Source organism: Pongo pygmaeus, chromosome 3 (genome assembly GCF_028885625.2).
Source record: "Pongo pygmaeus isolate AG05252 chromosome 3, NHGRI_mPonPyg2-v2.0_pri, whole genome shotgun sequence".
NCBI classification, from domain to species: Eukaryota; Metazoa; Chordata; class Mammalia; order Primates; family Hominidae; genus Pongo; species Pongo pygmaeus.
Window position 1 is genome coordinate 736,229 of NC_072376.2, and position 27,128 is coordinate 763,356.

The 27,128-nt window shown below is 53.3% G+C and overlaps 1 protein-coding gene and 1 long non-coding RNA gene across 2 annotated transcripts; both read left to right on the forward strand.

Moving 5' to 3' along the window:
• Window positions 1-9,201: 9,201 nt before the first annotated feature.
• LOC134739394 (uncharacterized) lies at window positions 9,202-19,562 on the forward strand. Its single transcript, XR_010125989.1, has 3 exons — window positions 9,202-9,248; window positions 10,282-10,370; window positions 19,169-19,562. It is a non-coding gene; the product is annotated as an uncharacterized LOC134739394 (long non-coding RNA).
• A 600-nt stretch (window positions 19,563-20,162) lies between these two features.
• LOC134739393 (uncharacterized) lies at window positions 20,163-23,896 on the forward strand. Its single transcript, XM_063663436.1, has 4 exons — window positions 20,163-20,179; window positions 20,836-22,624; window positions 22,856-22,910; window positions 23,759-23,896. The coding sequence occupies exons 1-2, from the start codon at window positions 20,163-20,165 to the stop codon at window positions 22,487-22,489; spliced, it is 1,671 nt and encodes a 556-aa protein (XP_063519506.1). The 3' UTR covers window positions 22,490-22,624; window positions 22,856-22,910; window positions 23,759-23,896.
• The last annotated feature ends 3,232 nt before the right edge of the window (window positions 23,897-27,128 follow it).

Sequence of the window (27,128 nt, forward strand, 5' to 3'; positions counted from 1 at the left end):
TTATTTTCATTTGATTTTATGTAGTTGTACGTAGAAGATACTGTCATCTTTTAGGACAAAGTATTGTAAAATTCTCTGTTTTAGCCCATGTTCTGATGACCCACAGCTCTCTCACCTTTGAGCATCATCTACCCATTCTAAGTTTTTCTTCCCACTTAATTCCTAACCCTGCCTCTTTGAGGAAGCCCATTGGCGAGGCAGTTAAAACCTTCTCATTGCTTCTGAGACCAGAATGGCAAGATGTTTCCTTTCAGAAGCTAAGAGCCACAAGGAGGACAGCAGTGAGCATCTGTACAAAAATGAGCTCAGAGATGCCCATGTTCAGTGGAGCACACCAGTGGGGTGGGCGCCCTGGCTCTAGACTCTCTCCTAACACACCTGTGCTTTGATGACAGTCTGCAGGAGCTGCCTGGTGAAGTACCTGGAGGAGAACAACACCTGCCCCACCTGCAGGATCGTAATCCACCAGAGCCACCCCCTGCAGTACATCGGGTGAGTGCGGGCCTTCCCAGGCCACAGTACGTGGGGTGCGTGCCCCCGGGCGTCTCTGTGTGTGGGTGTTCCCAGGCCACAGTACATGGGGTGAGTGCCCCCGGGCGTCTCTGTGTGTGGGCGTTCCCAGGCCATAGCGCTGTACCCCCATCCTGCCTTGGCAGCAGCCTCTCCTGACCAAGGGCACCCCAGGAGCTGCACACGAAGAACCTGGGTCCAGCGCTCACCAGGCCATCCTGCCAGGCCTGCCCAGGCTGTGTCTGCAGATACATTTCCATCAATACTTAGGTAGGCCGGGCGCAGTGGCTCACGCCTGTAATCCCAGCACTTTGGGAGGCCGACACAGGTGGATCACCTGAGGTTGGGAGTTTGAGACCAGCCTGACCAACATGGAGAAACCCCATCTCTACTAAAAGTACAAAATTAGCTGGGTATGGTGGTGCATGCCTGTAATCCCAGCTACTTGGGAGGCTGAGGCAGGAGAATCGCTTGAACCCAGGAGGCCGAGGTTGCAGTAAGCGGAGATTGCACCGTTGCACTCCAGCCTGGCAACAGAGCGAGACTCCGTCTCAAAAAAAAAAAAAGAAAAAATACTTAGTCAAGTTAAATTGTTGGAGAGCCCTCAAGACCAAGTTGAATCTCATGAGTTTTACGCAGAATTTGCTGAAGTTAAATTTGATGTGAGCCGGCCCTTGGACACACCTTTCACCTTTCTGCCGTGGGGCAGGTGGTCCTGGGGCCCCGGCCCTGCTGCCCTGACACATGGCCGAGGTCTTTCTCCCTGCGCTGTGCTCTTCTGCCCAGGGTCACAGAGAGCCTGGACTCACCCCTGGGCCAGCCACCATTTCTGGAGAAGGCACCTCTTGCCTGGGCGTCAGAAGGAGGCCAAGGGGCCAGCCAGGTGGAGCGTGTGGTTCTCACACAGATTTGGGAGGTCGTTCAGATTTGGGGGGTCGCTCCAAAGGAAGGGAAATGCTCCCCATACCACAAGAGGGTAGTAGAGATAATTCTGAAGACACATTTTGAAGGGGGAAAGGCAGATGTGTTTGTTTTTCCCTTTTATTATTATTATTATTATTATTTTTAATTTTACTTATTTTTCTTGAGATGGAGTCTTGCTCTGTCGCCAGGCTGGAGTGCAGTGGCACCATCTCAGCTCACCGCAACCTCCGCCTCCTGGGTTCAAGTGATTCTCCTGCCTCAGCCTCCCAAGTAGCTGGAATTACAGGCACCTGCCACCACGCCCGGCTGACTTTTGTATTTTTAGTAGAGATAGGGTTTCACCATGTTGGCCAGGCTGGTTTCGAACTCCTGACCTCAGGTCATCTGCCTGCCTCGGTCTCCCAAAATGCTAGGATTACAGGTGTGAGCCACCGCACCCGGCCCTTGCAGACTTTTCTTTACGTTATTTGGAAACATTCTAGAAAAGCCTCTGTTCAGTGGAAATCCCACAAAGACCTGGAGACCCCAGGAAGTACTTGGTGGGAGGGGCAGGGACAGTGTCTCCTGAGTGCACGGGACGTGGGGAATCTGGGGTGTCTGCAGGGACAGTGTCGCGGGGAAACTGGGGTGTCTGCAGGGACAGCATCGCGGGGAACCTGGGGTGTCCACAGGGACAGTGTCGCAGGGAACCTGGGGTGTCTGGCAGACAGAAGCACGGATTCCCAGAATAACCTTATCTGTCATTAGGCTGGGTGCAGTGGCTCACGCCTGTAATCCCAGCACTTTGGGAGGCCGAGGCGGGCGGATCACGAGGTCAGGAGATCAAGACCATCCTGGCTAACATTGTGAAACCCCGTCTCTGCTAAAAATACAAAAAAACAAAATTAGCCAGGCGTGGTGGCTGGCGCCTGTAGTCCCAGCTACTCTGGAGGCTGAGGCGGGAGAATGGCGTGAACCTGGGAGGCGGAGCTTGCAGTGAGCCGAGATTGCGACACTGCACTCCAGCCTGGGCGACACGGGGGCACTCCGTCTCAAAAAATAAAAAAAGAAATCTTAAACCTTATTTGTCATTATTTGAAATGTTTGTAAGCAGCCAGGTCCCAAATTAAATGATGCATTAATTCAACTCATACATAGCTTTTGGTGACACAAACATTTTTTCATTTGTAAACTAGAAGTAAAATTCCAGCAAAGCTCCAGACTGGTGATTCTGAACTTTGATATTGTTAAATGGAAAATGTACAAGAATTATAGAATTAACATTTCTAGCTAACTCCACCTTTCTGTTCTTTTGCCAGTCATGACAGAACCATGCAAGATATTGTTTACAAATTGGTACCAGGCCTCCAAGAAGGTGAGTGTCCGACTGTCTCGCTGATCCCTGAGGTCCCAGCCTGGCCTCTGCAGCCCCTGCTCTCCTGGAAGTTTGGTTCTCAGATGGGAGGCCCCTTTCCTTTTGGCTGAATCACCGTCTTCTCATCCCTGCTCTCAGCCCAACTTCATCTCCTTGGCTGGTCTCTTCTTTTGCGTGTCTAAGATGCGTAGACATCTTTGTACCCCTTCTGTGTATTCATTCAGCAAGTATGGATCGCATGTTTAGTGCATGGGACCCCCAGGGGTCAACGCAGCTCCTGCCCCTCCCAGGACCCTGCCTTCTTCCTGGGCCCCACCTCCTGTCCCAGGCCTGCCTCCTCGCATCCTGCAGCGCCAGCCTCCCCACAGCAGAGGAGCAGCACGGTGTCAGAGCGGGTAGCTGGTGTTTCTAGAAAAACTTCACCATAAAGTCAAATTTCATTTAGAATTAAAAGAAATACCAAATAGTAGAAATACCCTGAAAGTGGAAATCGGTTGCTTGGGGATCGCTCAGCTGAGAGCTCCCCGGCTCCCGACACTCTCACGGTGGCGGTCCTCCACTGGCAACCGGCAAGGAGGTCAAGGAGGGGCCCGGTCAGCGCCAGGTGGGCTGTCCTGGCATTCTGCTCATCAGACCTTTCAAAGGCAGATAGAGGAGCTGAGAATTCACTTGGGCTGGTTCTCACTGTATCTCAGAAGAGGGTGGAATTCAAAACACAGCTGAATATGCCAGATCCGTAGAAACCGTATCTCACCTTTAATGCGTGACCCAGAGAATCATACTGTTAGAGGCTTCTTTCCCTACTCACAGAGTTCATTCATGCAGGAAGAATTTAGATTTCCTGAGTAAACGTAGATAGAAACAATTAGTCTTTTAATATCTGAAAGTTTTTTAGTCCTAGGAAAAGGCAAAGGATACATTCGAGTTAATGCTGACACCTTAAGAAACGTTTGCACCGAGTGCTTCAGACGTGTAGCAGTGGGTGGGATCGGGGCGGGACCCCAAGTTCTGTGACCCCCGCCAGTGCTGACACTTTAAGAAACGTTTGTGGCCGGGCGCAGTGGCTCACGCCTGTAATCCCAGCACTTTGGGAGTGTGAGGCGGATGGATCATCAGGTCAAGAGTTTGAGACCAGCCGGACCAACGTAGTGAAACCGTGTCTCTACTAAAAATACAAAAAAAAAAAAAAAAAAAATTAGCTAGGTGTGCTGGTGGGTGCCTGTAATTCCAGCTACTCGGGAGGCTGAGGCAGGAGAATCACTTGAACCCAGGAGGCAGAGGTTGCAGTGAGCTGAGATTGCGCCATTGCATTCTAGGCTGGGCGACAGAGCAAGACTCAGTCTCAAAAAAAAAAAAAAAAGTTTGCACTGGAGCGTTTCAGACGCATAGCAGTGGGTGGGATCGGGGCAGGAACCTCGAGTTTTGTGACCCCCACCCCCTGCCAGCAGTTTCCAGGCGTGGCCGGCCTTGCTGCACCTGCTGCCCCCTCAGCCTCGCCCCGTAGCCTTTGATCTGTAAAGGCTGCAGTACATATCCCCAAAAGATAAGGGTGGTTCTTCTTTTTTTTTCCAAGACGGAGTCTTGCTTTGTTGCCCAGGCTGGAGTGCAGTGGCGTGATCTCGGCTCACTGCAAGCTCCGCCTCCTGGGTTCACGCCATTCTCCTGCCTCAGCCTCCCGAGTAGCTGGGATTACAGGCACCCGCCACCACGCCCGGTTAATTTTTTTTCTATTTTTAGTAGAGACGGGGTTTCACCGTGGTCTCGATCTCCTGACCTTGTGATCCACCTGCCTCGGCCTCCCAAAGTGCTGGGATTACAGGCGTGAGCCACCACACTCGGCCAAGGGTTCTTCTTAAAGCTCATAACCACAATACCTTGATAACATTTAGGAAAATAGGAGAGATACCAAGTAGCCACTCAGTGCTGACATTTCTAGTTGTCTCATAAATGCTGTGCTTTTTGGTTGTTATTTATTTATTTATTTATTTATTTATTTATTTTGAGACCTGGTCTCTGCTGCCCAGGCTGGAGTGCAGTGGTGCTATCACAGCTCACTGTAGCCTCAACCTCCCAGGCTCCAGTGATTGTCCCACCTCAGCCTGCCGGGTAGCTGGAACTACAGGCAAGCACCTCCATGCCTGGCTAATTTTTGGTAGGGATAGGGTTTTGCTGTGTTGCCCAGGCTGGTCTTGAACTCCTGGGCTCAAGCAGTCCTCCTGCCTTGGCCTCCCAAAGTGCTGGGATTACAGGTGTGAGCCCCACACCCAGCCTGTTTTTGTTTATTCCAGTCAGGATCCAGAGAATGCCACTGACTCATGGGCCTCATTCTGGTTCCCTCCTGCCTCTGCCTTCCTGTTGTCCTGTGGCAGTGGACCTGGGTCGCGTTCCAGTCGTGTTTTGGGCAAGCCCGCTTCTGGGTGTCCATCAGGGCAGGTGTCGTCCACGTGCTGAGCAGGGTGGCACTGAGATCTGCATGCTACCTCCTTTCCATTGCTCGTCTTCGCGTGTTAGTTGGCGTGTGCGTCCAGCCTGGAGCAAGTTGTATATTCTCGTCCACCTCAGCACGCTCTTGTCCGGTGTGGACGCTGCCAACTCCACTCTACATTGAAGAAGTCAAGAGGCGAGAGGTTCCGGAGTGCTCCAGATTGACACCCCCAGGGCACGGTGGCCCTGAGCCGTCTCCCTGACAAGCTCCTGTCTTTGGCCACCGTATTTTCCGTTGAGTCAATATTCTTTTTGTTGTTGTTTCTCAAGCTTTCAGTCACTGTGGCTCTTTAGCAGGAGGATTCTAACTTTAAAACTATTAGCAGTGCACCTATTTTCTTGATGGAGGCTACTTGCAATTTGTTTAGTTTTATCTGTGGTGCAGACAATTGCAAACCTGATTTCTCCGACCAGAGGCCTCTTCCTGAAACGCACGTTAGCTGCAAGGATGCAGTGGTGAGGTGAGGCGTCAGCCCTCGAGGGTCCAGGTGCCTGTTTTGGAGGAGACGCCGACAGGGTCCTGCCCCTCCCACCTGGGCTCCGGGCAGACCCTCCACACTGTCCCCGCACCCCCCCGCACCCCCACATGGTGGGGGCTTGCTAGAAGAGAGTTCCCTGCTACATCAGAGGTGGGGTTAGGTTTGTAGTGGTTTGTTGTTTCTTTTTGTTTTTATAATTTTTTTTAGAAACGTGTCTTCGTAGAGGCAACATGTTTAAAACATTTATCAAAGTGTCCATTCTCAGTCTCTGCCCAGTCTGGGCTCTCTCACTCAGTGGGCGTGTCGTGGTCTTGGTGTGCCAGGCTCCTCTCCGTTTCTGGTGAGGGCCATGGGGCTCACGCGCTCACCTTTTTCCACAGATGCTGAACGTGCCTGTCACCTCTTGCTTTAGAAACGTGGGGTCCGGACACAGTGTCTCAGGCCTGTAACCCTAGCACTGTGGGAGGCCGAGGCAAGAGGATCCCATGAGCTAAGAATGTTTCTTTACATTTTTAAATAGTTGGAAAAAATCAAAAGCATTGTATTTTATGATGTGATAATTTAAGAATTGAAATTTCATGGTGTGTAGCCTGGTTGGAACCGGCCCCACTGGCCCAGCTGCGGTCGCCTTCACCCGTAAGCCCGTCCGTGGTGCAGCTGAGTGTGCGCCAGGCGTGTGCTGCCTGCCCGCCGGTGGCTTTGAGCAGATCTCTGTGCGCCGTGGCTGGAACTCGTCGTCACTGCATTGGGACGTTTTCATGACCACTGCATGGCCTTCACATCAGAACGAGGAGAGGAGAAAAGGGGACTTCCAGGGCTGCGCTTCGAAGCCACAGTGAACTCTGGGTTATTTTGTTGTTGAACTGTCACTGTTGATGGCAAAGCACTGACGTTCTCATCCGTGATACTGTAGCTACGCTGAGAGCAAACAGCGGACGATGGAGTCACCGACTCCACACCAGCAACATCCCCACTCACAGGAAAGCCATATTTATAAAATGCTGAAAATTTAAAATGGAATGTCTCATCACAGCAGAATTTCTTTTCAGAAGTGAAAATGAAGATATGGCTGTAGTCAGAATAAGCTTCCGATTGGCTGATTCGTTAGCCTTATGCCAACAGTGAGCTCATCAGATCAGGCTGGACTGCTGCAGCTCAAGAGCAATGTCCGGAGACAGTGAGCTCTTATTTATTTATTTATTTATTCTATCATTTTTGAGATGGAGTTTCGCTCTTGTTGCCCAGGCTGAGTGCAGTGGCACAATCTCAGCTCACTGCAACCTCCACCTACCGGGTTCACACAGTTCTCCTGCCTCAGCCTCCTGAGTAGCTGGGATTACAGGCATGTGCCACCACGCCCGGCTAATTTGTTGTATTTTAGTAGAGACGGGGTTTCATCATGTTGGCCAGGCTGGTCTCGAACTCCTGACCTCAGGTGATCCACCCGCCTTGGCCTCCCACAGTGCCGGGATTACAGGTGTGAACCACTGCACCCGGCCCCAATAAATACTTCAGTGCCTGTATACACCTGACACTGAGTGCTACTATTTTTAATCCTTCTTTATTCTTATAGGTGAAAATTAAAGAAATGGGAACTAGAGCCAAGGGTCAGGGTCTGAAGCTGAGTTGCTTTCCGCTGTGTCCATGGAGCTCTCTCCTCTGCACGGACCTTCTGCAGACTGCTCTTCTGCAGACTGATGGGAACAGCCTCCTGCTGTCAGCCCCCGTCTTGTCTTGCAGGCCTCCATTCCAGCTGCTGGGATGTGATTAATTAAGGGAAACATTTTCTTTCAAGCTGCCCTCAGATCCTCCAGGCTAATCTTTGAGCATTTCCCTTGTGAGGCTCCAGCACTCCATCCACCCGCGGCCGGCCCCACCTATCCCCTTGGCTCTCGGGGTCCCCTCCTCTCTCTTCCCAGGCTCTCGGGGTCCCCTCCTCTCTCTGCCCAGGCTCTCGGGGTCCCCTCCTCTCTCTGCCCAGGCTCTCGGGGTCCCCTCCTCTCTCTTCCCAGGCTCTCGGGGTCCCCTCCTCTCTCTCTTCCCAGGCTCTCGGGGTCCCCTCCTCTCTCTCTACCCAGGCTCTCGGGGTCCCCTCCTCTCTCTGCCCAGGCTCTTGGGGTCCCCTCCTCTCTTTACCCAGGCTCTCGGGGTCCCCTCCTCTCTCTGCCCAGGCTCACGGGGCATCCTCCTCTCTGTCCAGGCTCGTTGCCTCACGTGGGCATTAGTCCCTGCACGGTTGGTGTTTGTGAGGCAGCTGTGTAGGTTGGGATATGCCCAGAGCGTTTTCCTGGCCTGGCCGAGCTCATGGTATGTAGGGAGGACAAACGTGGATAAAAAGTTTGGTGAAGAATTCCTTGGTCACGTAACACATACGTTACTTTTCAGAGTGATGTCTGGGTTGCGGTTTGAGCAGCTTTGTTCTAACCTTTCTTTGCTGCCTACTGTGTGTTCCTGAGCAGTGACCCATGCCGTCCACTGCATCGCCTGGGTGTGAACTGAGGTCACACTTAGGGGGCCTTTGCGAGAGTCCGTTTGCTTTTCCCTGGAACCTGCGAAGTTCTGGCCAGCTCTTGCTGGACGTCCCTGGAGGGTCAGGCCTCCTCTGGTCCAGCCAGAGGTGACCCAATGGCAGGTGTGAGTGAGGATGCTGCGGCCCATCTGCCGCCGGGCAGTCTCCTCCCTGGAATTTGTGCCTGTGGCTGTGGCCACAGACACCAGGGGGCGCTCTTAACCCACTGCCAGGCAACGTGGTGCCAGAGCCCATAGCTGTGAGCAGCCCTCCCTGCAGGCTGTGGATTCAGGCGCCTGGGACACATGGTCCCCGGGGCTCTTGGGCCCTCGAGGGCTCTCTTGGGGTTCCTCAATGGTGGCCTTGGGCACCTGTGAGCCGGCAGGATCTGCCACTGTGCAGGAGCTTGGGGGGAACCCAGTGGCAGGTTCATCTCTGAGCTGCGGGCGTCCGGGCAGTCCACTGGCTCAGCTGTGAGGTCAGCAATGATGTCTGATGTGGCACTGCTGTGGCCGCAGTGTTTATCAAGCCCCTGGTGATGGTTGGTTCTGCGCCACTGGACACTTATAGGCAGTGGCCAAGGTGGGGATGACAGTCCCACACCTGGGTTTCCCGGGCCCCGTGCCTGTCCTAGGCCTGGAGCAGCCGGCCTGCGACTCAGCGTCCCACGTGGGCTGGTGGGGCGGGTGCCCAGGGGGTGCACTTCCCGCTGTGCTGAGCCCCCAAAACATCCCAGTCTTAATTTGCTGCTTTCTTATTAGTGGCCTTCAAACTTCATAATGCAAATCCCTAATTTTCTTTATGTGATGTTTATGAACAAAAGTTTAATAGAATCCACTGCCTGTGAGATGAAAGACTGTGTGTTGATTTTCCACAGCGGAAATGAGGAAGCAGAGGGAGTTCTATCACAAATTGGGCATGGAGGTGCCAGGAGACATCAAGGGGGAGACCTGCTCTGCAAAACAGCACTTAGATTCCCATCGGAATGGTGAGTGCCCTGCGTGCCCATCCAGAAGCCCCGGGAATCCCCTGCACAAGGCCTTTTCTTAAAGAGCCGGTGCTGTCTGCCAGCCCCTCCCACATGCGCTCACGGGAGAACGTGAGGGAACCTGAGCGTGCAGGGAGGTTAGGGTTCGAGGTGTTCCTCCTCACTCCTGGTACCAGTGGGAATGTGGGCAGAGGGGAGAAGCCAGCAGGGGAGAGCAGGAGGGCCCCCCGAGAGTGTCTGGGGGGCACAGGTCAGGGGTCGGAGGGCCTGTGGAAAAAGTAGTGGAAGGTGAACTTTCTGAGACTTAACTTGGCTTGCTTTACTGTAAAATGGCAAAATAGTGGTTTGGTTTCTGTGTAAAGGGAATAGTATGTTCAAATCCAAGCATGTCACAACAAATGTGAGGACATTTTATTTTCCTAATGGACCACACCAACTCTTAAGAAATGTTTAGGCTCCTCCGTGCGTCTGTGACAGTTGGAGGGTGGGAGGGGCCTGGCTCTGTCACTCTCACGGCTTTGCGGGTCACAGGAAACACAGCCATGAGGCGTGGTTAGGAAGCGAGTCTGGGAACCAAGCAGTCTGGTCAGAACCGTTGTACCTGAGGGGAAGTTTTCATTTTAAAAGCGGTGTTGGAACAGTGGATTTTTAGGAGAAGGCTTTCAGATCGAGGGGCTGATGTGGTCAGCACTGAGCAGCTCCGGGCGGGCCTGGCCATGTGGCCGGTGCGGAGCGTGTCTGTGCCTCACACCGGCTCCGGCTGCCCCGTCTCTGTCTCCTGTGCTCCCCACGCCTGCACCCACAGACGCACACGCCTGTTCTGCATCCTGGGGAGACCCCTGCAGACGCTTTGCAGACGGCTTTCCTTTGACGCTTACTCCACTCCGGGGTCCAGAGTCTCTTAATGGAGTGAATTTTTGACGGCATTTGGAGTCTCTTAATGGAGTGAATTTTTGACAGCATTTGGAGTAGTTTTTTAAACGGCTTGACAGTTTGGGTTTCATGGTGCACTATGTTATGTTTGTGCTAAAAGGTGAAACCAAAGCAGACGACAGTTCAAACAAAGAGGCCGCGGAGGAGAAGCCGGAGGAGGACAACGACTACCACCGCAGCGACGAGCAGGTGGGTGGGGGCCCAGGGGTCGCTGCAGTATTAGTGCTCCCCAGGGAGCCTGAGCAGGTGGGCGGGGCCCTGGGCCTCCGGGACACTCCTGTATTAGTGCTCCTGTAATCGTGCAGTGCTTGGAGCACCGAGGGAGGGCTCACACCAGAAACCTTCCCTCGGGATGAAGGGAAGTAGTGACACCCAGCACCCAAGGGCTGCTGTTTTCTTCTTCCCGACTTCTTCCTTTGTTTTTCTTTTTTTTAAAATTATCAGAGGAACACGTGCTTAGGGTAAAGCATGGCAGATATAAAACATGGCAGGTCAGCGGCCACCTCTGGCCTCAGCCCCATGGCCCGAGTTTTGTGCCTTTTCCTCTGGGCGCGTCTCTGTGCTCCGTGAATGTTATGTGAAAGAAAGCAAAGCCTGGCAGTGTGTTGAAAGGAAAGTGAGAGTGAACGTTGAGAGCCTCTTCGTGTGTCATGGACTGTATTACCAGATAAAGACAGGAAAACTACACGGTCACAGAGATGCAGTAAAAGAATTTGATGAAATTCCATACCCACGTCTAGAGAACTTTTTTTTTTTTTTTGAGATGGAGTTTTGCTCTTGTCTGCCAGGCTGGAATGCAGTGGCGCCATCCCGGCTCACGCAGCCTCCGCCTCCTGGGTTTAAGCGATTCTCCTGCCTCAGCCTCCTGAGTAGCTGGGACTACAGGCACCCGCCACTATGCCTGGCTAACTTTTGTATTTTTAGTAGTGACAGGGTTTCACCACGTTGGCCAGGCTGGTCTCGAACTTCTGGCCCCCCTCAGCCTCCCAAAGTGCTGGGATTACAGGCGTGAGCCACTGCGCCCAGCCAAGTAATGGAACCTTAACTTTTTAGTTTACACTTACACATTGTTTAAAAGGTTCAGTGAGCATTACAGAAATAGACACGTGTGTCCAACGTGGGATGTGATGGCGTTGCCTTTTGGGTCAGTAGAGAAGAGCGGCCAGTTCAGAGAAGGGGTCCGGAGGAGCAGGAAGCGAGGAAATCACCTTCTTCGTTTATGACCCCAGTTTCACTGCCGTGCCTGGTTTCTGATGTTGAAGTGCCTCATGCTTCCTCTGTTGGTGGCTTGGAGGCTGTCCTGGAACCACGCTGTTCTTCTGTTTCTGGCATTGGTCTCGTCTGCGCAGAGGCCCCTGGGTCTTTCCTGGTTGGCCTTTGTTAGTTACTTGTCCTTAGAGCAGTTCCCCAGTGGTGAGGAACCCCCCTGGGATCTCATGGAAATTCGGTTTTGGGGTCTGCTGGGTGGGCTGGTGTTCCAGAGGGGTGCAGGCTGCTGCTCCCCTTTCCTCTGGTGTGGTTTTCCATGGATCGATGTAAAGCTGTGTGTGACGTTCTCCTCCAGTTTAATCTCTGTTTTGCAGTTTTCAATTTATATCAGTGTTTACTTTTACTAATATTTACCTTTTCTTTTGATCCTTGATGTGCTAAAGATTTATTTGTTGCTTTCAAAAGGGCCAATTTTTTTTAATTGATCAAATATTGAATTTTCTTTTTTTCTTTTTTGAGATAAAGTTTTGCTCTTCTTGCCCAGGCTGGAGTGCAATGGCACAATCTCAGCTCACTGCAACCTCTGCCTCTCATGTTTAAGCGATTATCCTGCCTCAGCCTCCCAAGTAGCTGGGATTATAGGCATGCGCCACCACGCCTGGCTAATTTTGTATTTTTAGTAGAGACGGGGTTTCTCCATGTTGGTCAGGCTGATCCTGAACTCCCGACCTCAGGTGATCTGCCCACCTCAGCCTCCCAAAGTTCTAGAATTACAGGCATGAGCCACCATGCCCTGCTGAATTTTTTCTTTTCTTTTCTTTTTTTTTTTTTTTTGAGACAGTCTCACTTTGTCGCCAGGCTGGAGTGTGGAGTGCAGTGGCGCAATCTTGGCTCACTGCAACCTCTGCCTCCTGGGTTCAAGCGATTCTCCTGCTTCAGCCTCCTGAGTAGCTGGGATTACAGGCACACCCCACCACACCCGGCTAATTTTTACATTTTTAGTAGAGATGGGGTTTCACCATGTTGGCCAGGCTGGTCTTGAACTCCTGACCTCGTGATCCACCCGCCTCGGCCTCCCAAAGTGCTGGGATTACAGGCGTGAGTCACTGCGCCCAGCCTTGCTGAATTTTCTTAAAACATTTTTTTTTCTGACATCTTGAGTTAAAAGTCTTTTGTTGATCTTTGAGACGGGATCTGGCTCTCTCACCCAGCCTGGAGTGCAATGGTGCAATCACAGCTCCCTGCACCCTCTGCCTCCTGGGCTCCTGCCCAAGCCTCCAGAGTAGCAGACACTGTTGGCACATCACACCAGTTAACTTATTAAATTTTTTGTAAAGATGGAATCTTGCTGTGTTGCCTAGGCCGGTCTGAACTCCTGGGCTGAAGCAGTCCGCCTGCCTCAGTCTCCCAAAGTGCCCGGATTCCAGGCGTGAGCCCACGTGCCCGCCCAGTCTTTTTGTAAGTGCATTTCCGGCTGTGTTTCCTGTGTGCTCCTGGCTGCTCCCTGCAGACTTTGATGAATAATATTTTCACTGGCATTCATTTCTAAAGAAGCTGTAATTTCATCAGGGTTCCTTTTTAATCGAGAAGTTTGTTCTGAAACATTTGAGTAACGTGGCCTTTTTGGGTTCCATCCACTCCCCTTTCTAGTCTCCTTCCCGGGCGGTCAGGGAGTGTTGTCTACGCAGATCTCTGCCTTGGGGGATTGAGATCTTCTTTCTTGTTCACTTGGGAGCAGATTTTCCAGGGGGGTGATTTTCCTTTGGCTGAGTTTGCTGGTTGGTGTGGTGGGTAAACAAGTGGACCCTGGGGGCCAGTTGCCCACGTCCTGCTCTGCCTTTAGCCAGGGTGTGGCTTTCACAAGTGACCTACCTCTGCCTCAGTTTCTCTGTCTGTGGCGTGAGGTGGTGGTGACATTGCCTCGAGGTTTTTATGAAGATTAAATGATTTCCTATTTGTGAGGCACCTGGAGGTGTTAAGTTGAATGAATGAAAAGCAAGCAGGCAGCCTAGGAGATTGTGAACTCTGACATTCAAGTCCGGTCGTTTTTCTTGTTGATTCTTGTTTTCTCTGTTGCTCTGTAACCTCGCAGTGGTGCTTAGGAGCCGTGCTGCTGGCTGTGCAGGCTGATGGTTCTTACGTAGTTTTGATGACTTGCACAAGCCAGTGTGGATTCTTTTTTTTTTTTTTCCTTGTCAGTGTGTTTTCGCTCTAACCCCCGATTTTCTTGTACTAACATTGCTACTGTTGCTGTTGGTCTCTGCTTCCACCCTCCCTGTCATTTGTTTCAGCTGTGTTACGGAGGCCTTTGCTTTGCTTTGCTTTTTTGCACGCATCTCAGGTTCTGTTTGATAGGAGAGTTTAACCCCTTGTCTTTGTTGTGAGAAAACATTCTTTTCCCCTCTCCATGAGGGCTTGGATCCGGTTTTGGTGTCTTCTTTCTCTGCTCTAATGGTTTGGAAATTTTGCATTCTCTTTCTGTTCTTGTGTCTGCTCTTAAACTTGGATTCCGTGTCCGTTTGTGGGATTATCCGCGTCTATAACTTTGTGATGAGTTCCTGATCTCCATCTTCCATAACTTGGGAAGTCATCCGAGGGTTTGTTCCAGATTGTTTTGGGTAATTTTAAAATTTTATTTCACACTAATTTTATTCTAGGAATCGTTTCTTCATCTTACTGAAGTTTTGATGTGACATTATAGTTATTTAGGCTTGACAGGAGGTTGCATGGGTTTTGTGGGCGTTTCTGGTGTCTTCCTGGCGTGTGTTTGGATTTGTGCTTCGCCACGTCCGCATGTCACTTCCGAGCCCAGCGTGGTGGCCCCTAAGCTCCTGCCGGTCACGGGCTCTGTGTTGTCCCCCTCACACCAGAGACAGTCATTTCTTCTCTTAACTCTTACACCCTCCTCAGTCACTCAGATGAACTGATTAAATTATGTACTTTTAATACTAAGCATTAAAAAAAAAAAAAAAAAAAGATGAGGGAAGCACCTGCCACCCAGGCCCATGTCTCTGCTCTCAGCCTTGTGCCCTCCCCTGCTGGCCCCTCTGAAGGGCATGAAAGTGTGAATGCTGTGCCTGTGCCTGGAGGCTCTGGCCCCTCCAACCCCTGGCTGGGCTCCAGCTCTAGGTTTGTTCAGCAGCCAACTCGGAGCAGCCAAGGCTTAGGGTGGCATCAGCCAGCCGTGCTGGCTTCACAGCCGACCTCTTCTCCATCATCTGACGGGCGCAGGCCCCCTCGCTGCCACCCACCACTGGTGGGCACTCAGCCTAAAGGCACAGGCCTCCTGGGACTGGTGGCTCCTCCGAATCTTCCTGAGAGAGGCAAGTTTAGTCATCACTGAGCAACGCAAAAGCGTGTCGGGTTTATTTACTCACAACGATGTCTTCTAAACCAAAAATACTTGACGAGGCCTTTCTTTCTGTTTTCCGAGGCCTTTCTTTCTGTTTTCCGAGGGAGGGGATGGGGATCCTCCTGGAAGACGGCGCCTCCTGAACAGGTGAATGGTGTTTCCCACACTTGACCTTGAGAGTCTGGAAACTGGCCGAAGCCGCCTCTTCCACTGCCCTTGCTGTTCCCTCCTGAGGTCCCTGCTCATTCTTTCTCCTCTCAGTTCTGCCTCCTGCAGTCCCTGCATCTGCCACCTTCTCTGTGTGACCCCATTCCTTCCACAGCCGGAAGCCTCTTGGTTAGCCTCAGGTGACTCATTTGCTTCACAGCTGTTTTTCGCTCTCATCCTTTTTTAAATATAAGCCATCGGTCTGTTTAATTCCAGAACTCTCCTTTCTGGAGCCTGACTTCTTTGGGAGCAGCCGGCGGGTTTCATGGATGCGCGGCCACAGCTGTTCCGCTCTTTTCCCCCAGCTGCTGCTTCCAGAGCCTGGCTTTGTGTGGGCGTCCTGAGGCCTCCGGGACCGGCAGGCAAGGGTGGGGTTTGTGGATAAGGAGTGAGGTGGGGGGCGGGCCTGCTGCCCTGAGCTGGGGTCCTGAGTGTCCTCCGAGACTTGGGGGTGGGGTGTGATGCAGTCTTGTGGGTACAGGGGCTCTACATGGACTTCGACCCCTGTGTGTGCAGCCTCCTCCTCCGGTTCCGGGCCCCCAGGGGTCTTCCCACCAGACTGAGGCTGGGCAGACAGGAGGGGCCTGCACGTGGCTGTGACCCCGCCAGGGCAACCCCAGAGATTCCCACCCCCTTCAGGCCTCTGTCAGATCCAAATGCTCGGCCTCCGCCCATCTTCGTTTTCAGAGCCTCGGGATTGCCAGTCCCCTCCTGGTGCCCGTCTGTCCAGTGCTCTTCTGAACACGTCCCTGATGAAACTCTTCTCTCACTTCAATAGGGTTTGTCCTCTGTTGAACCACAAAGGTTTGTGTTTGAGATTAGCTCAGTTTACCTAGATAGTGGGAGACAGATCCCAGCCGTCACTGGAGGCCCCTCTGGGCCCTGATGGCTCACGCACCTGGGCTGTCAGGTGGCCCAGGAGAGGGCATGGGCAGCTTCTCTCCCAGAGCTGACAAGCCCCGGAACAAATGGTAAGGAAATTAGAACAGAAATTTAAAGCTTTTTTATTTTTCTGAGACAGGATCTCACTTTCTTGCCTAGGCTGGAGTATAGTGGTGCAATCTCACCTCCCTGCAGCCTCGACCTCCTGGGCTCAAGTGCTTCTCCCACCTCAGCCTCCTGAATAGGGACCACAGGTGTGAGCCACTGTACCTGGCCTAGAACTTAATGTTTAAGAAGACTCTTGGCCGGGTGCGGTGGCTCACGCCTGTAATCCCAGCATATTGGGAGGCCGAGGCGGGCGGATCACAAGGTCAGGAGATCAAGACCATCCTGGCTAGCACAGTGAAACCCCATCTCTACTAAAAATACAAAAAATTAGCCGGGCGTGGTGGTGGGTACCTGTACTCGGAGGCTGAGGCAGGAGAATGGTGTAAACCCGGGAAGCAGAACTTGCAGTGAGCCGAGATCACACCACTGCACTCCAGCCTGGGCGACAGAGCGAGAGTCCGGTCTCAAAAAAAAAAAAAAGAAGACTGGACCGGGCACAGTGGCTCATGCCTGTAATCCCAGTACTTTGGGAGGCCGAGGCGGGCAGATTGCCAAAGCTCAGGAGTGTGAGATCAGCCTGGGCAACAAGGTGAAACCCCGTCTCTACTAAAATACAAAAAATTAGCTGGGCGTGGTGGTGGGTGCCTGTAATCCCAGCTACTCGGAGGCTGAGGCATGAGAATCGCTTGAACTTGGGAGGCAGAGGTTGCAGTAAGCTGAGATCGAGGCACTGCACTCCAGCCTGGGTAACAAGAGCGAGACTCTGACCTTCTACAAACCCTACATTCAGCTTCCCTTGGAGCGAGCTGCTGCCCAGTGGAACTTCAGGGGCGTTCTGGGCCCAGGCAGGAGTCACCTCCGTCTTTGGTGGTCGGCACCCACAGACCCCAGTGGGGCTGCAGGGCTGGTGTGGTCTCTGCTCATCTTCGCTCGTGCAGAGTTAGGAAACCCTTACCGGGCCTGTTGACTTTGTGGGTGTGGTGTCCCAGCACCAGAAACAGAGGAAATGGCTTCTATACCCTGAGCAGGCCGGGGGGTCAGTGTGGGGTCCCTGCCGCCCTCCAGAGGCTCCAATGGCTCCTGTGTGTGGAGCTGGAAATGTGGTTTGTTTTCACTCCTCCGAGTTCTGCCTCCCTGGCCCGCCAGCTCCTGTCCGCACCCTCGGGCGTGCGCTGTGCTCTTGGGACTTCACACCTGAGAGCCGGACACATGCTCCTGCCGCACGCCTGCTGGAAGTGGGCTCTGCCTGCAAGGGCCTCGCAGCCGGCGTGGTGAGGGTTGGCTGGTGGGGAGCGGAGAGCCCACCCATCCAGGCCAGACCCCCTGGAGGTGGAAGGGGCAGAGGGTAGAAAGAGCCTCTCCTGGACTGCAGAGGTGAGGCAGGAGGTAGTGAGCTGGGACCTGGTGCCAGGCTGCCCCACGTGCCGTGGGTGGTGAGTCCGGGGCAGAGTGAACGGGTAAGGCTGGAGGTGAGGTTGGGGACCTTGGGGGCCTATGGTGAGAACTTGCTGTTCACCCAGAGGAGGGAGATGAGGCAGATGGGATGTGAGGTCAGGGTGTGCTGTGGGATGCAGCCTGGCGTGGCTTTATCCCCAGAGGGTTGCTGCTTAGCGCAGCTGCTCTGCAGTGAGCTGCCTGCGCCGCCAGGGTGGCCATGCAGAGATCAGGCAGGCGTCTGAGCCGGAGGCCCAGGCAGGTGGCGGTGTGGGTGCAGCACTGGGTTTGGGGCATATTTAAAAGGGAGGGAGCCTGCAGGACTCGCTGGTGACCCAGATGCAGATGGCAGATCTTGGGCTCTTTTTCACTTCCAGGTGGACAGGGAGCTCAGTGTTCCCAGGTAGGCTGATGTGTAGCCGTGGAAAGCGACAGGTCTTTCTGCAGTGCCGTCTTTACAATCAAAGTTGCATTTCGAGATGTGTAACGCAACTGCTTGATGGTGACTGCCACGTGCACACAGGGCCGCATGGTGTCGCAGAGTGCGCGGCGTTGTGTGCACGGTGTGTGCGTGGCGCATGTTGTTACGCTGTGACTTTTTTACACTTAATTTCCCATCTGTTCTAATACTGGAGACTTTTAGGTGGCGACCAGCCCATCACTCTTCTAAGACATTGCACTTGTCCCCCTGGGCAGGTGTGTTCCACAGTATCTGTTATTTCTGATTCCAGTCTCCTGTGTGTGGGGTGTCCAGCAACTCATCGCACATCTCTGGGCTCCTCTACGTGTGAGTTGCTTACTTGTTCTTTGCCCGTCTCTGTCCTGGGCAGACTGACTTTTCCTTACGTGAGCTGCAGGGCTGCCTCCTGCCTCGCCGTCCCACGCTCACTCCAGGGATCGTCTTTCCTTCTGCGTCTGTCGGCTTTCTTCGACCTATCATCATCCACAGTTTTAAAATTTGACATAATTAAATGTATTGGTATTTTCTTCGTATCTTAAAAATGTTTCCCCATTCTGAGGTCATAAATACATTCTCCTACATTGTCTTGTAAAATACTTTAAAGGTTTGCTTTTTAGTTGGGTTGTAAGTCCCTGCATTTGACCTTGTGTGTAGAATAGGCAAGGTGGAGTTCAACTTTGCCAAGTTTCCACACTCTCAGGTCCCCCCGGGCTCTCCGCTCTGTTCCACTGGTCTCGTCTCCCATTGTGCCGAAACAATAAGGAACTTGCTGAATTGCAATGATTTATTTTACCGTTAAGTTGTGGTCTTCTGGGAGAGTACGTACCCCTCATTTTTCTTCTTCAGAATTGTCCTTTTTTTTTTTTGGAGATGGAGTTTCACTCTTGCCCAGGTTGGAGTGCAAGGCCTGATCTTGGCTCACCGTAACCTCCGCCTCCCGGGTTCAAGCGATTCTCCTGTGTCAGCCTTACAGAGTAGCTGCGATTACAGGCATGCGCCACCACACCCGGCTAATTTTTTGTATTTTTAGTGGAGACGGGGTTTCTCCATGTTGATCAGGCTGGTCTTGAACTCTCAACCTCAGGTGATCCACCTGCCTCAGCCTCCCAAAATGCTGGGATTACAGGCATGAGCCACCGCTGCACTTGGCTTTTTTTTTGTTTTGAGATGTAGTCTTGTACTCTGTCGCCCAGATTGGAGTGCGGGGGTGCAATCTCGGCTCACTGCAACCTCTGCCTCCCCGGTTGAAGTGAGTCCCCCACCTCCGCCTCCTGAGTAGCTGGGATTACAGGCACGCACCACCATGCCCAGCTAATTTTTGTATTTTTATTACAGATGGGGTTTCACTATGTTGGCCCGGCTGGTCTCGAACTCCTGACCTCAAATGATCCACCCGCCTCAGCCTCCCAAAGTGCTGGGATTACAGGTGTAAGCCACTGCACCCGGCTGTTTTCTAAACTCTAGAGTTGAACATTCCTTTAGTTTCCAGCTTCATAATTTGGTTCTTATTAAAATAATTTTAAAATTTTCAAGTTTTTTTTAACCAGCTTTCTAAATTGTGTTAAATGCACATAAAATATGCCATTTTAACCATTTTCAGGTGTGTGGTTCAGTGGCCTTGGGTACAGACCCAGTGTTATACGGCCACCACCACCATCATCTCCAGAGCCTTTTTATCTTCCCAAACTGAAGCTCTGCCCCCATTAAACACTCACTCCCCACCCCGCTCCCCCAGCAGGGTCAGATCGCAGAGGGGCCTGCCGGGGGTTCTGAGGTGATGGAAACCATCCGAGACTACCATGGCGATCATCGAGAAAGTCTGTGAATTTACGGAAAATTATTGCATTATATACATAAAAGAGGTGTGTGTAAACCGTGCCACAATAAAGCCTAAAAATTAGAAGTGTGCTTGTAACTTAGTGCATTTAAATAGGTAATACATTCGTTTAGTCCTAAGATTAATATTATAGAAAAGGTTTAATTTTGTTCTCATCTCTGTCACTGTCTGTAGTGACCTATAGAGAACCACTGTGATTATCTCCTATATGTATGCAAATCTGAGCAAATGTAAACATATTTTGTTCTTGTTTTCCTTCCACAATCCCCCCCACTCCCGCCCCTGCCCATATGTGTCTGCGTTTTCCCGCAGGTGCATGCAGGGCGTTCATCTGTGCAGCCCTTCCTGCTGCCCTTCGGCCCCATACACTGCAGACCCCACTGCCTCAGACCTGTGCCTGTGTGGCTGGCACGCCTGTTCCCCGAGCCTGAGACGGCAGCTGCCTGTTGAGGGCAGGGCGCGTCCGCTGCTTATAGAGACGTGAAGCCCACCATGGCCATTCTGTTGGCGTGTGTTTGTCACGAGCTGTGTTCCCGTATAGAAACGTTTCTCGTCTTTAGGGGGCTTCCTCCTCATTAAGCTCTATTTCTTAAAGTCTCGTGACTAATACTAATCTAGCTATGCCAGCTTTCTGTTGGTTAATACTTGTGTGATATTTCTGTTCTTAAAATGTCTTAAATGTGGCACTGTTTACAACATAGAGCTAGGTTTTTAAAAAAAATCAGAAACTTTTTTAGCTGGCACGTTACCTTACACATTCTACGATTTTCCATGGAGGATCTGAGTTGGTTCCTGCTTTATTTTTTTTATTTTGCTCTTTTCGTCAGTTTTTTCCTATGCTTCATTCCTCCCTGTTGTCGAGTGAATTACTAACTTTCTTTAATCTCTTTCTTTCTTCCTCTGGTTTGCAAGGTATAAGCTCTACTTCTGTTATACTAGTGGTTACAAAATGTATAAACTATTTACATTTTTAAAAATCCAAAATTGGCCCGGCACGGTGGCTCACGGCTGTAATCCTAGCACTTTGGGAAGCCGAGGCGGGCAGATCACGAGGTCAGGAGATCAAGGCCATTCTGGCCAACTTGGTGAAACCCCGTCTCTACTAAAATACAAAAAAATTAGCCGGGCATGGTGGTGCGCACCTGTAGTCCCAGCTACTCGGGAGGCTGAGGCAGGGGAATCGCTTGAACCCAGGAGGCAGAGGTTGCAGTGAGCCGAGATCGCGCCACTGCAGTCCAGCCTGGCTACAGAGGGAGACTCTGTCTCAAAAAAAAAAAAAAAAAAAAAAGTTCAAAGTTACTGTAAGTCTGTGCCCCTCCCTGCACAAGCACCCCCACCGCGGCTCTCACCGGGCACCCCCTTTCTCCCTGCTTCTCACTTCTTCGCCAAACTCCAGGTCTTTCTCCCCTCGCTGCCCCTCTCCCGAGTTCTTCCCCTTCCGGACTCCCGGTCTTTCTCCCCGCGCGGCCCCTCTCCCGAGTTCTCCTCCCTCCGGACTCCGGGTCTTTCTCCCCGCGCGGCCCCTCCCCCGAGTTCTCCTCCCTCCGGACTCCGGGTCTTTCTCCCCGCGCGGCCCCTCCCCCGAGTTCTCCCTCCCTCCGGACTCCGGGTCTTTCTCCCCGCGCGGCCCCTCCCCCGAGTTCTCCCTCCCTCCGGACTCCGGGTCTTTCTCCCCGCGCGGCCCCGCTCCCGAGTTCTCCCTCCCTCCGGACTCCGGGTCTTTCTCCCCGCGCGGCCCCTCCCCCGAGTTCTCCTCCCTCCGGACTCCGGGTCTTTCTCCCCGCGCGGCCCCTCCCCCGAGTTCTCCTCCCTCCGGACTCCGGGTCTTTCTCCCCGCGCGGCCCCTCCCCCGAGTTCTCCTCCCTCCGGACTCCGGGTCTTTCTCCCCGCGCGGCCCCTCCCCCGAGTTCTCCTTCCTCCGGATTCCGGGTCTTTCTCCCCGCGCGGCCCCTCCCCCGAGTTCTCCCTCCCTCCGGACTCCGGGTCTTTCTCCCCGCGCGGCCCCTCCCCCGAGTTCTCCCTCCCTCCGGACTCCGGGTCTTTCTCCCCGCGCGGCCCCTCTCCCGAGTTCTCCTCCCTCCGGATTCCGGGTCTTTCTCCCCGCGCGGCCCCTCTCCCGAGGTCTCCCTCCCTCCGGACTCCGGGTCTTTCTCCCCGCGCGGCCCCTCTCCCGAGGTCTCCCTCCCTCCGGACTCCGGGTCTTTCTCCCCGCGCGGCCCCTCCCCCGAGTTCTCCTCCCTCCGGACTCCGGGTCTTTCTCCCCGCGCGGCCCCTCCCCCGAGTTCTCCTCCCTCCGGACTCCGGGTCTTTCTCCCCGCGCGGCCCCTCCCCCGAGTTCTCCTCCCTCCGGACTCCGGGTCTTTCTCCCCGCGCGGCCCCTCCCCCGAGTTCTCCCTCCCTCCGGACTCCGGGTCCTTCTCCCCGCGCGGCTCCGCTCCCGAGTTCTCCTCCCTCCGGACTCCGGGTCTTTCTCCCCGCGCGGCTCCTCCCCCGAGTTCTCCTCCCTCCGGACTCCGGGTCTTTCTCCCCGCGCGGCCCCTCCCCCGAGTTCTCCCTCCCTCCGGACTCCGGGTCTTTCTCCCCGCGCGGCCCCTCCCCCGAGTTCTCCTCCCTCCGGACTCCGGGTCTTTCTCCCCGCGCGGCCCCTCCCCCGAGTTCTCCTCCCTCCGGACTCCGGGTCTTTCTCCCCGCGCGGCCCCTCCCCCGAGTTCTTCTCTCTCCGGACTCCGGGTCTTTCTCCCCGCGCGGCTCCTCTCCCGAGTTCTTCTCTCTCCGGACTCCCGGGTCTTTTTGCCCCTCGCACTGTCCCTCTCACGTGATGCTTGCAGGCCGCCTCGCTCCATCCCACCCGGGAGCAAGGATCTCTTTTGCTCTGTGCACGGAATCCACTTATCTTCTCAGTGGCTCTTGTGGGGCCTTTAATGGGCTGTGCTCAGTCACTGCACCCTGTCGGAGTGTGTATTTCTTTTATTTTGTATTCTTTTGCTTTCTGAATCTGAGGATCTGCCCTTCACTGTTGTGGGAGATCCTTAGTCACTGTTTCTTAACACTTTCTTTCCTTTCTGTTCTTCCCTCTGGGGCTCCCGTCTTCTCCCCTTTCTCTTAGCCTTCCTTTTATTGTTTGAATTGGTGTGTTTGTCTCTACTACTGATGGGTAACTTCCTCAAGTGAATTTTTTATTTTAGGACATGAATCTGTCCTCGGCTGAGATGAATCTGTGGTTTAGCCATCCACTGAGATGTTAGTTTCCGTCACTGTTTTTATTTTTAGAAATTGTATCTGATTACCTTCAATACCTGCCCGTCTGTACCCCTGGTGTCCTCCCTTTTGTGTCTTTTGTAATTTTAGACATACATATTTCAGTTAATCCCCTGTCCATCCTTCCACTGCATTTTTAGGGCCTAACTGTGCCAGTTTGTTGCAGCTCCACCTGTAGAAGTGCTTGCCGTGAGCGTCGCCCTTCCTTGTCAGGCACATCTTGGGGGCCAAGCCGGCCGGGCCCTCGGGTGAACCCTCGTCCTGGGCAGATTTCCTTTTCGCACCGGCTGGGAGCCCGTGGCTGCTGGGACTCCACAGTCCCCTTCAGTCACTTTTTATCCTGTGGGTCCCCCCGCCAAACTGCTGGTCACCTGGAAGGCAGCTGTGACCTTCTGCCTGTGGCTCTGCCCAAGGCTTCTCCCTGCTGTCTTCCTGCAGTCGCTGCTGTCTCCCCGAGTGCATTCGCAGACACAGGGCCGCCCACTCCCCTTTGCGCCGTGTTTGTCCGGACAGGCTTAGCTGGAGACCTAAGAACTCAGTGCCTGCGATGGATAAATAACTCTGGGATTAACTCTCAAATATTATGTTAATAACACACAGAATTAACAGGGTGAGGTTATAGTTCACAAAATGGCAAGCAGACGATAAACAGCTTTTCAGATAAGGTATGTAAGATTCTTTTTCTGCAGTGTTGAAGTCAAAGCAGATGTCTGATCTCAAAAAAGTCAGCAGTCCTAGATTGAGGAATTAGTGACATATGTCTAAGGAAGCCTCCAGAACCGTCCGGGGGAACCCTCCTGCTGCGCTCTCACCAGCGTCCTTTCCTGTAGGTGAGCATCTGCCTGGAGTGTAACAGCAGCAAACTGCGGGGGCTGAAGCGGAAGTGGATCCGCTGCTCAGCCCAGGCGACGGTCTTGCATCTAAAGAAGTTCATCGCCAAAAAACTCAACCTTTCGTCCTTTAACGAGGTAACAGTTGATCCCTAAATAGAAACCATAACAAGTCCTCTCTGGTTTGTAAAAGTGACACTTCTAAGATTCTTTGCTTAGTTTTGTTTTGTTTTGAACAACTTTGGAGATTTTAACCAGAAAAAAATCAGTTTTGCCTGCTCCACTGGGGAGCGGGATAGGAGACAGCCCTAAGGGTTGTAGGATGCCCAGAGACAGGGAACGTGGAAGGCTACTGTGAGTGGAAGCGAGAACTAGGGCGGGGATGATGAGATTGTTTTAAAATAGGATAAAGGTTTTCCTCAAAAGGAGAAATTCTGTGCTTTAATTTCACAAGGGGAGACATGGGCGGAGGCAGAGAGGGAGGACCCTTCCAGGCTGTGGTGTGTAAAGAGACGGAGTCCCGGCATGAGGCGGCCTTGGCAGCGGGCTCACCATGAACATGCCAGTGTGGGTCCCTGTGAGCCCCCAAGGCAGTGACGCCATGGAGATGCAGGGTCCAGCTCTGCATGGAGAGAGAAGGCGCTGGCGGCTGTGGGCAGGAGCATAGGTCTGAGGTGTGGTTTTTGAAAATCGCTCAGGCTGTGCAGAAACGGACACAGGAGAGGCCAGCACCAGGAGTTCCAGGAGAGGAGGACTCTGGTGGGGGCAGTCAGGGTGGAGAAGTGGACAGACTTGAGATGCTCTCTGGAGCAGCAGTGGGCTCAGTGGTGGCCCCAGAAGATAAGCCACATCCTCACCCCCAGAGCCTGCAAATGGGACTTTATTTGGAAAAGGATCTTTGTAGATATAATTAAGTAAAGGATTTTGGGATGAAATAATTCTGGAATATCTGGGTGGAGCCTAAATCCCATGACACAAGTGAGGCGGAGAAAGACTCGAGACAGGAGGCCCTGGTGAGGACAGAGCAGAGGACGGATTGGAGGCTGGAGGGAGGCAGCCTCAAGGCGAGCCAGGGAGCCCCTGGCCACCAGCAGCTGGAAGTCAGGGCAGGCTCCCCCGCTGTGGTCCGAAGGCATCCCCCAGATTCATATGTTGGAAATTCCATCCCCAGTGGGGCAGTGCTGGGAGTTAGGGCCTAGAGGAGGCACGCAGGCCGAGGGCCCTGCCCCATGCATGGATTCACGCTGCTGTGAAAGGACTGGCCAGCATGGGTTCTCACTTCTGATCTTCCCCAACGTGAGGACGCAGCAGAAGGCCTTCACAGGTGGCAACGTGGTGACCTTGAACGTCCCAGCTCCCAGAAATGTGCCGAAATCAATTTGTTCTTCATAAATCGCCCAGTGTGTGGCGTTCTGTGGCAGCAGCACGGAATGGACTGTGCTTCTCCCCTGGAGCCTGCAGAGGGAGTGTGGCTCTTACGGACTCTGGAACTGAGTACATTTCTATTGTTTGAAGACACCACCTCGTGATGATTTCCATGGCAGCCGCAGGAGACTAATTCAGAGAAAGCCACAATAAGTTGCTGATGTATTTGGGTGGTGATGCAGAGAAAAGGAAGGGGTCAGGAATGACTGCAGGCCTGGGGCTGCTCGGTTTGGGGTGGGGGATGGCGTCTCGGGACAGGCTGGCGTAGCTGCTGTGGTGACACAGAGCAGAGGCTGTGTCAGGTCGTGGGGGGCCAATGCCAGCCTTGAGTGTCCCACAGGTTGGCCGGGGATACGGACAGCACACCGGGGTTGGGGAGACTCAGCAAGCACGGGCTGCCTGGAGATCATGGAGAAACCAAGTCAGGACACGGGGGGAAGGGAGAGGAGAAAATGGGGCAAGGCTTTTTGCTAAGTTTCTATCGTTTTGTTTGCTTTTCTGTGTAGCGAAACAGAAAAGATGGATGGTAGCTGGGGATGGAGCAGGCCGAGGAAGTCCTTGGATTTTCATGTGGAGGTGTAGTGGGAAGCTGCCGGGCAGTGGGGCTGCAGGGGGTGGGGAAGAGGTCGGCCATTTCCCAGTGCAGGGCTGGTTCCTCCAGGGAAGAGTGTGAGGTTTTCACTGCTGCTGCGGTGACCGTGCTTCTCAGAGCCCCCCAACCCAGCCACTCAGGCAGATGGGGCTGCTTCACGTCTTCCCCAGGGAGGAATCTGAAGAACCGTCTACATTATCAGGGAAATGCAAGTAAAACTGTGTGGCACCACGTGCACCCCGTAGAAGGGCCATAATCCCAAGCACTGACAACACATTCGGGAAACGCCTGGAGCGCAGGTTCATTCCTGTGGGAAGCAGAACCTGCAGTCCCTGCGGAGAACAGCTTGGCAGCTGCTGACAACACAAAACACACTTCTGGCAAACCACCCAGCAGCCATGCCCCCTGTCATTTACCCACTGGAAATCTTCTGCCCACACAAAAACCTGCACCCGGATGTTGATAGCAGCTTTCTTCATAATTACCAAAATCTGGAAGCGACTGAGATGCCCTTCAGTAGATGAGTGGAAAAATAAACTGTGGTGCATCCATACTGGACTAGTATCCAGTACTGAAAAGAAATAAGCAGTCGGGCCAAGAGCAGGCACGGGGGAGAAAAATCAAGTCCCTGTTACTAAGTAGAGAAGCGCCTCTGAAAAGGCTGCAGGCCGTGTGACTCCAGCTCTGCAGCATGACGCACTGGAAAAGGCAGAACCATCCAGAGGCTGCAGGGGCTTGGGGAGGGTGGTAGGAGCAGGAGGGCACAGGGCTCCTGGGCGGCGATGCTGCCGTTTGTCCACCTGTGGCTGTACCACCAGGGCGACCTGACATCAGCTCTGGACTCGGGTTCCTGGGTGGTGACTAATGTGCCCCCATGCAGGGTGTTGGTGGGGGTGGGGGGCCAAGGGGGACGGGAACTCCTTGTACCTTCCTCTCAATTTTGCTGTAAACCTTAAATTGTTCTTTTTAAAAAGTCTGTTTAATTTTTTTAAAAGACTGGGGAGCCCAGTGCATTTTTCCACTATGGTGAGAGGGAGGGACAGCCTGGACCGGAGGTAGGGCCTGTGGGGAGAGGGTGCCCCTGGAGGCTGCAGCCGTGGGAGGGGGCTGGTGTGGACCAGGCCTGGGTGGGATGGGGAGGGAAATGCTTCGGCCCTGTGGGCCTCTCAGGCGCCTGTGCCACCTGGGGAACCAGGGTGCCTGATTCCGGAGCTGTCAGGGCTGCTCATGGGGCTGCAAACCACCTCTTCCCATTTCTCAGTACAGCAGGTGTGGTAGATGGGGTGTAATGGGGCCTGTCAAGAGAAAAAGGGTTCAGGGCAGCTGCAGGCCAGATAAGGGCGGGATGGGAGC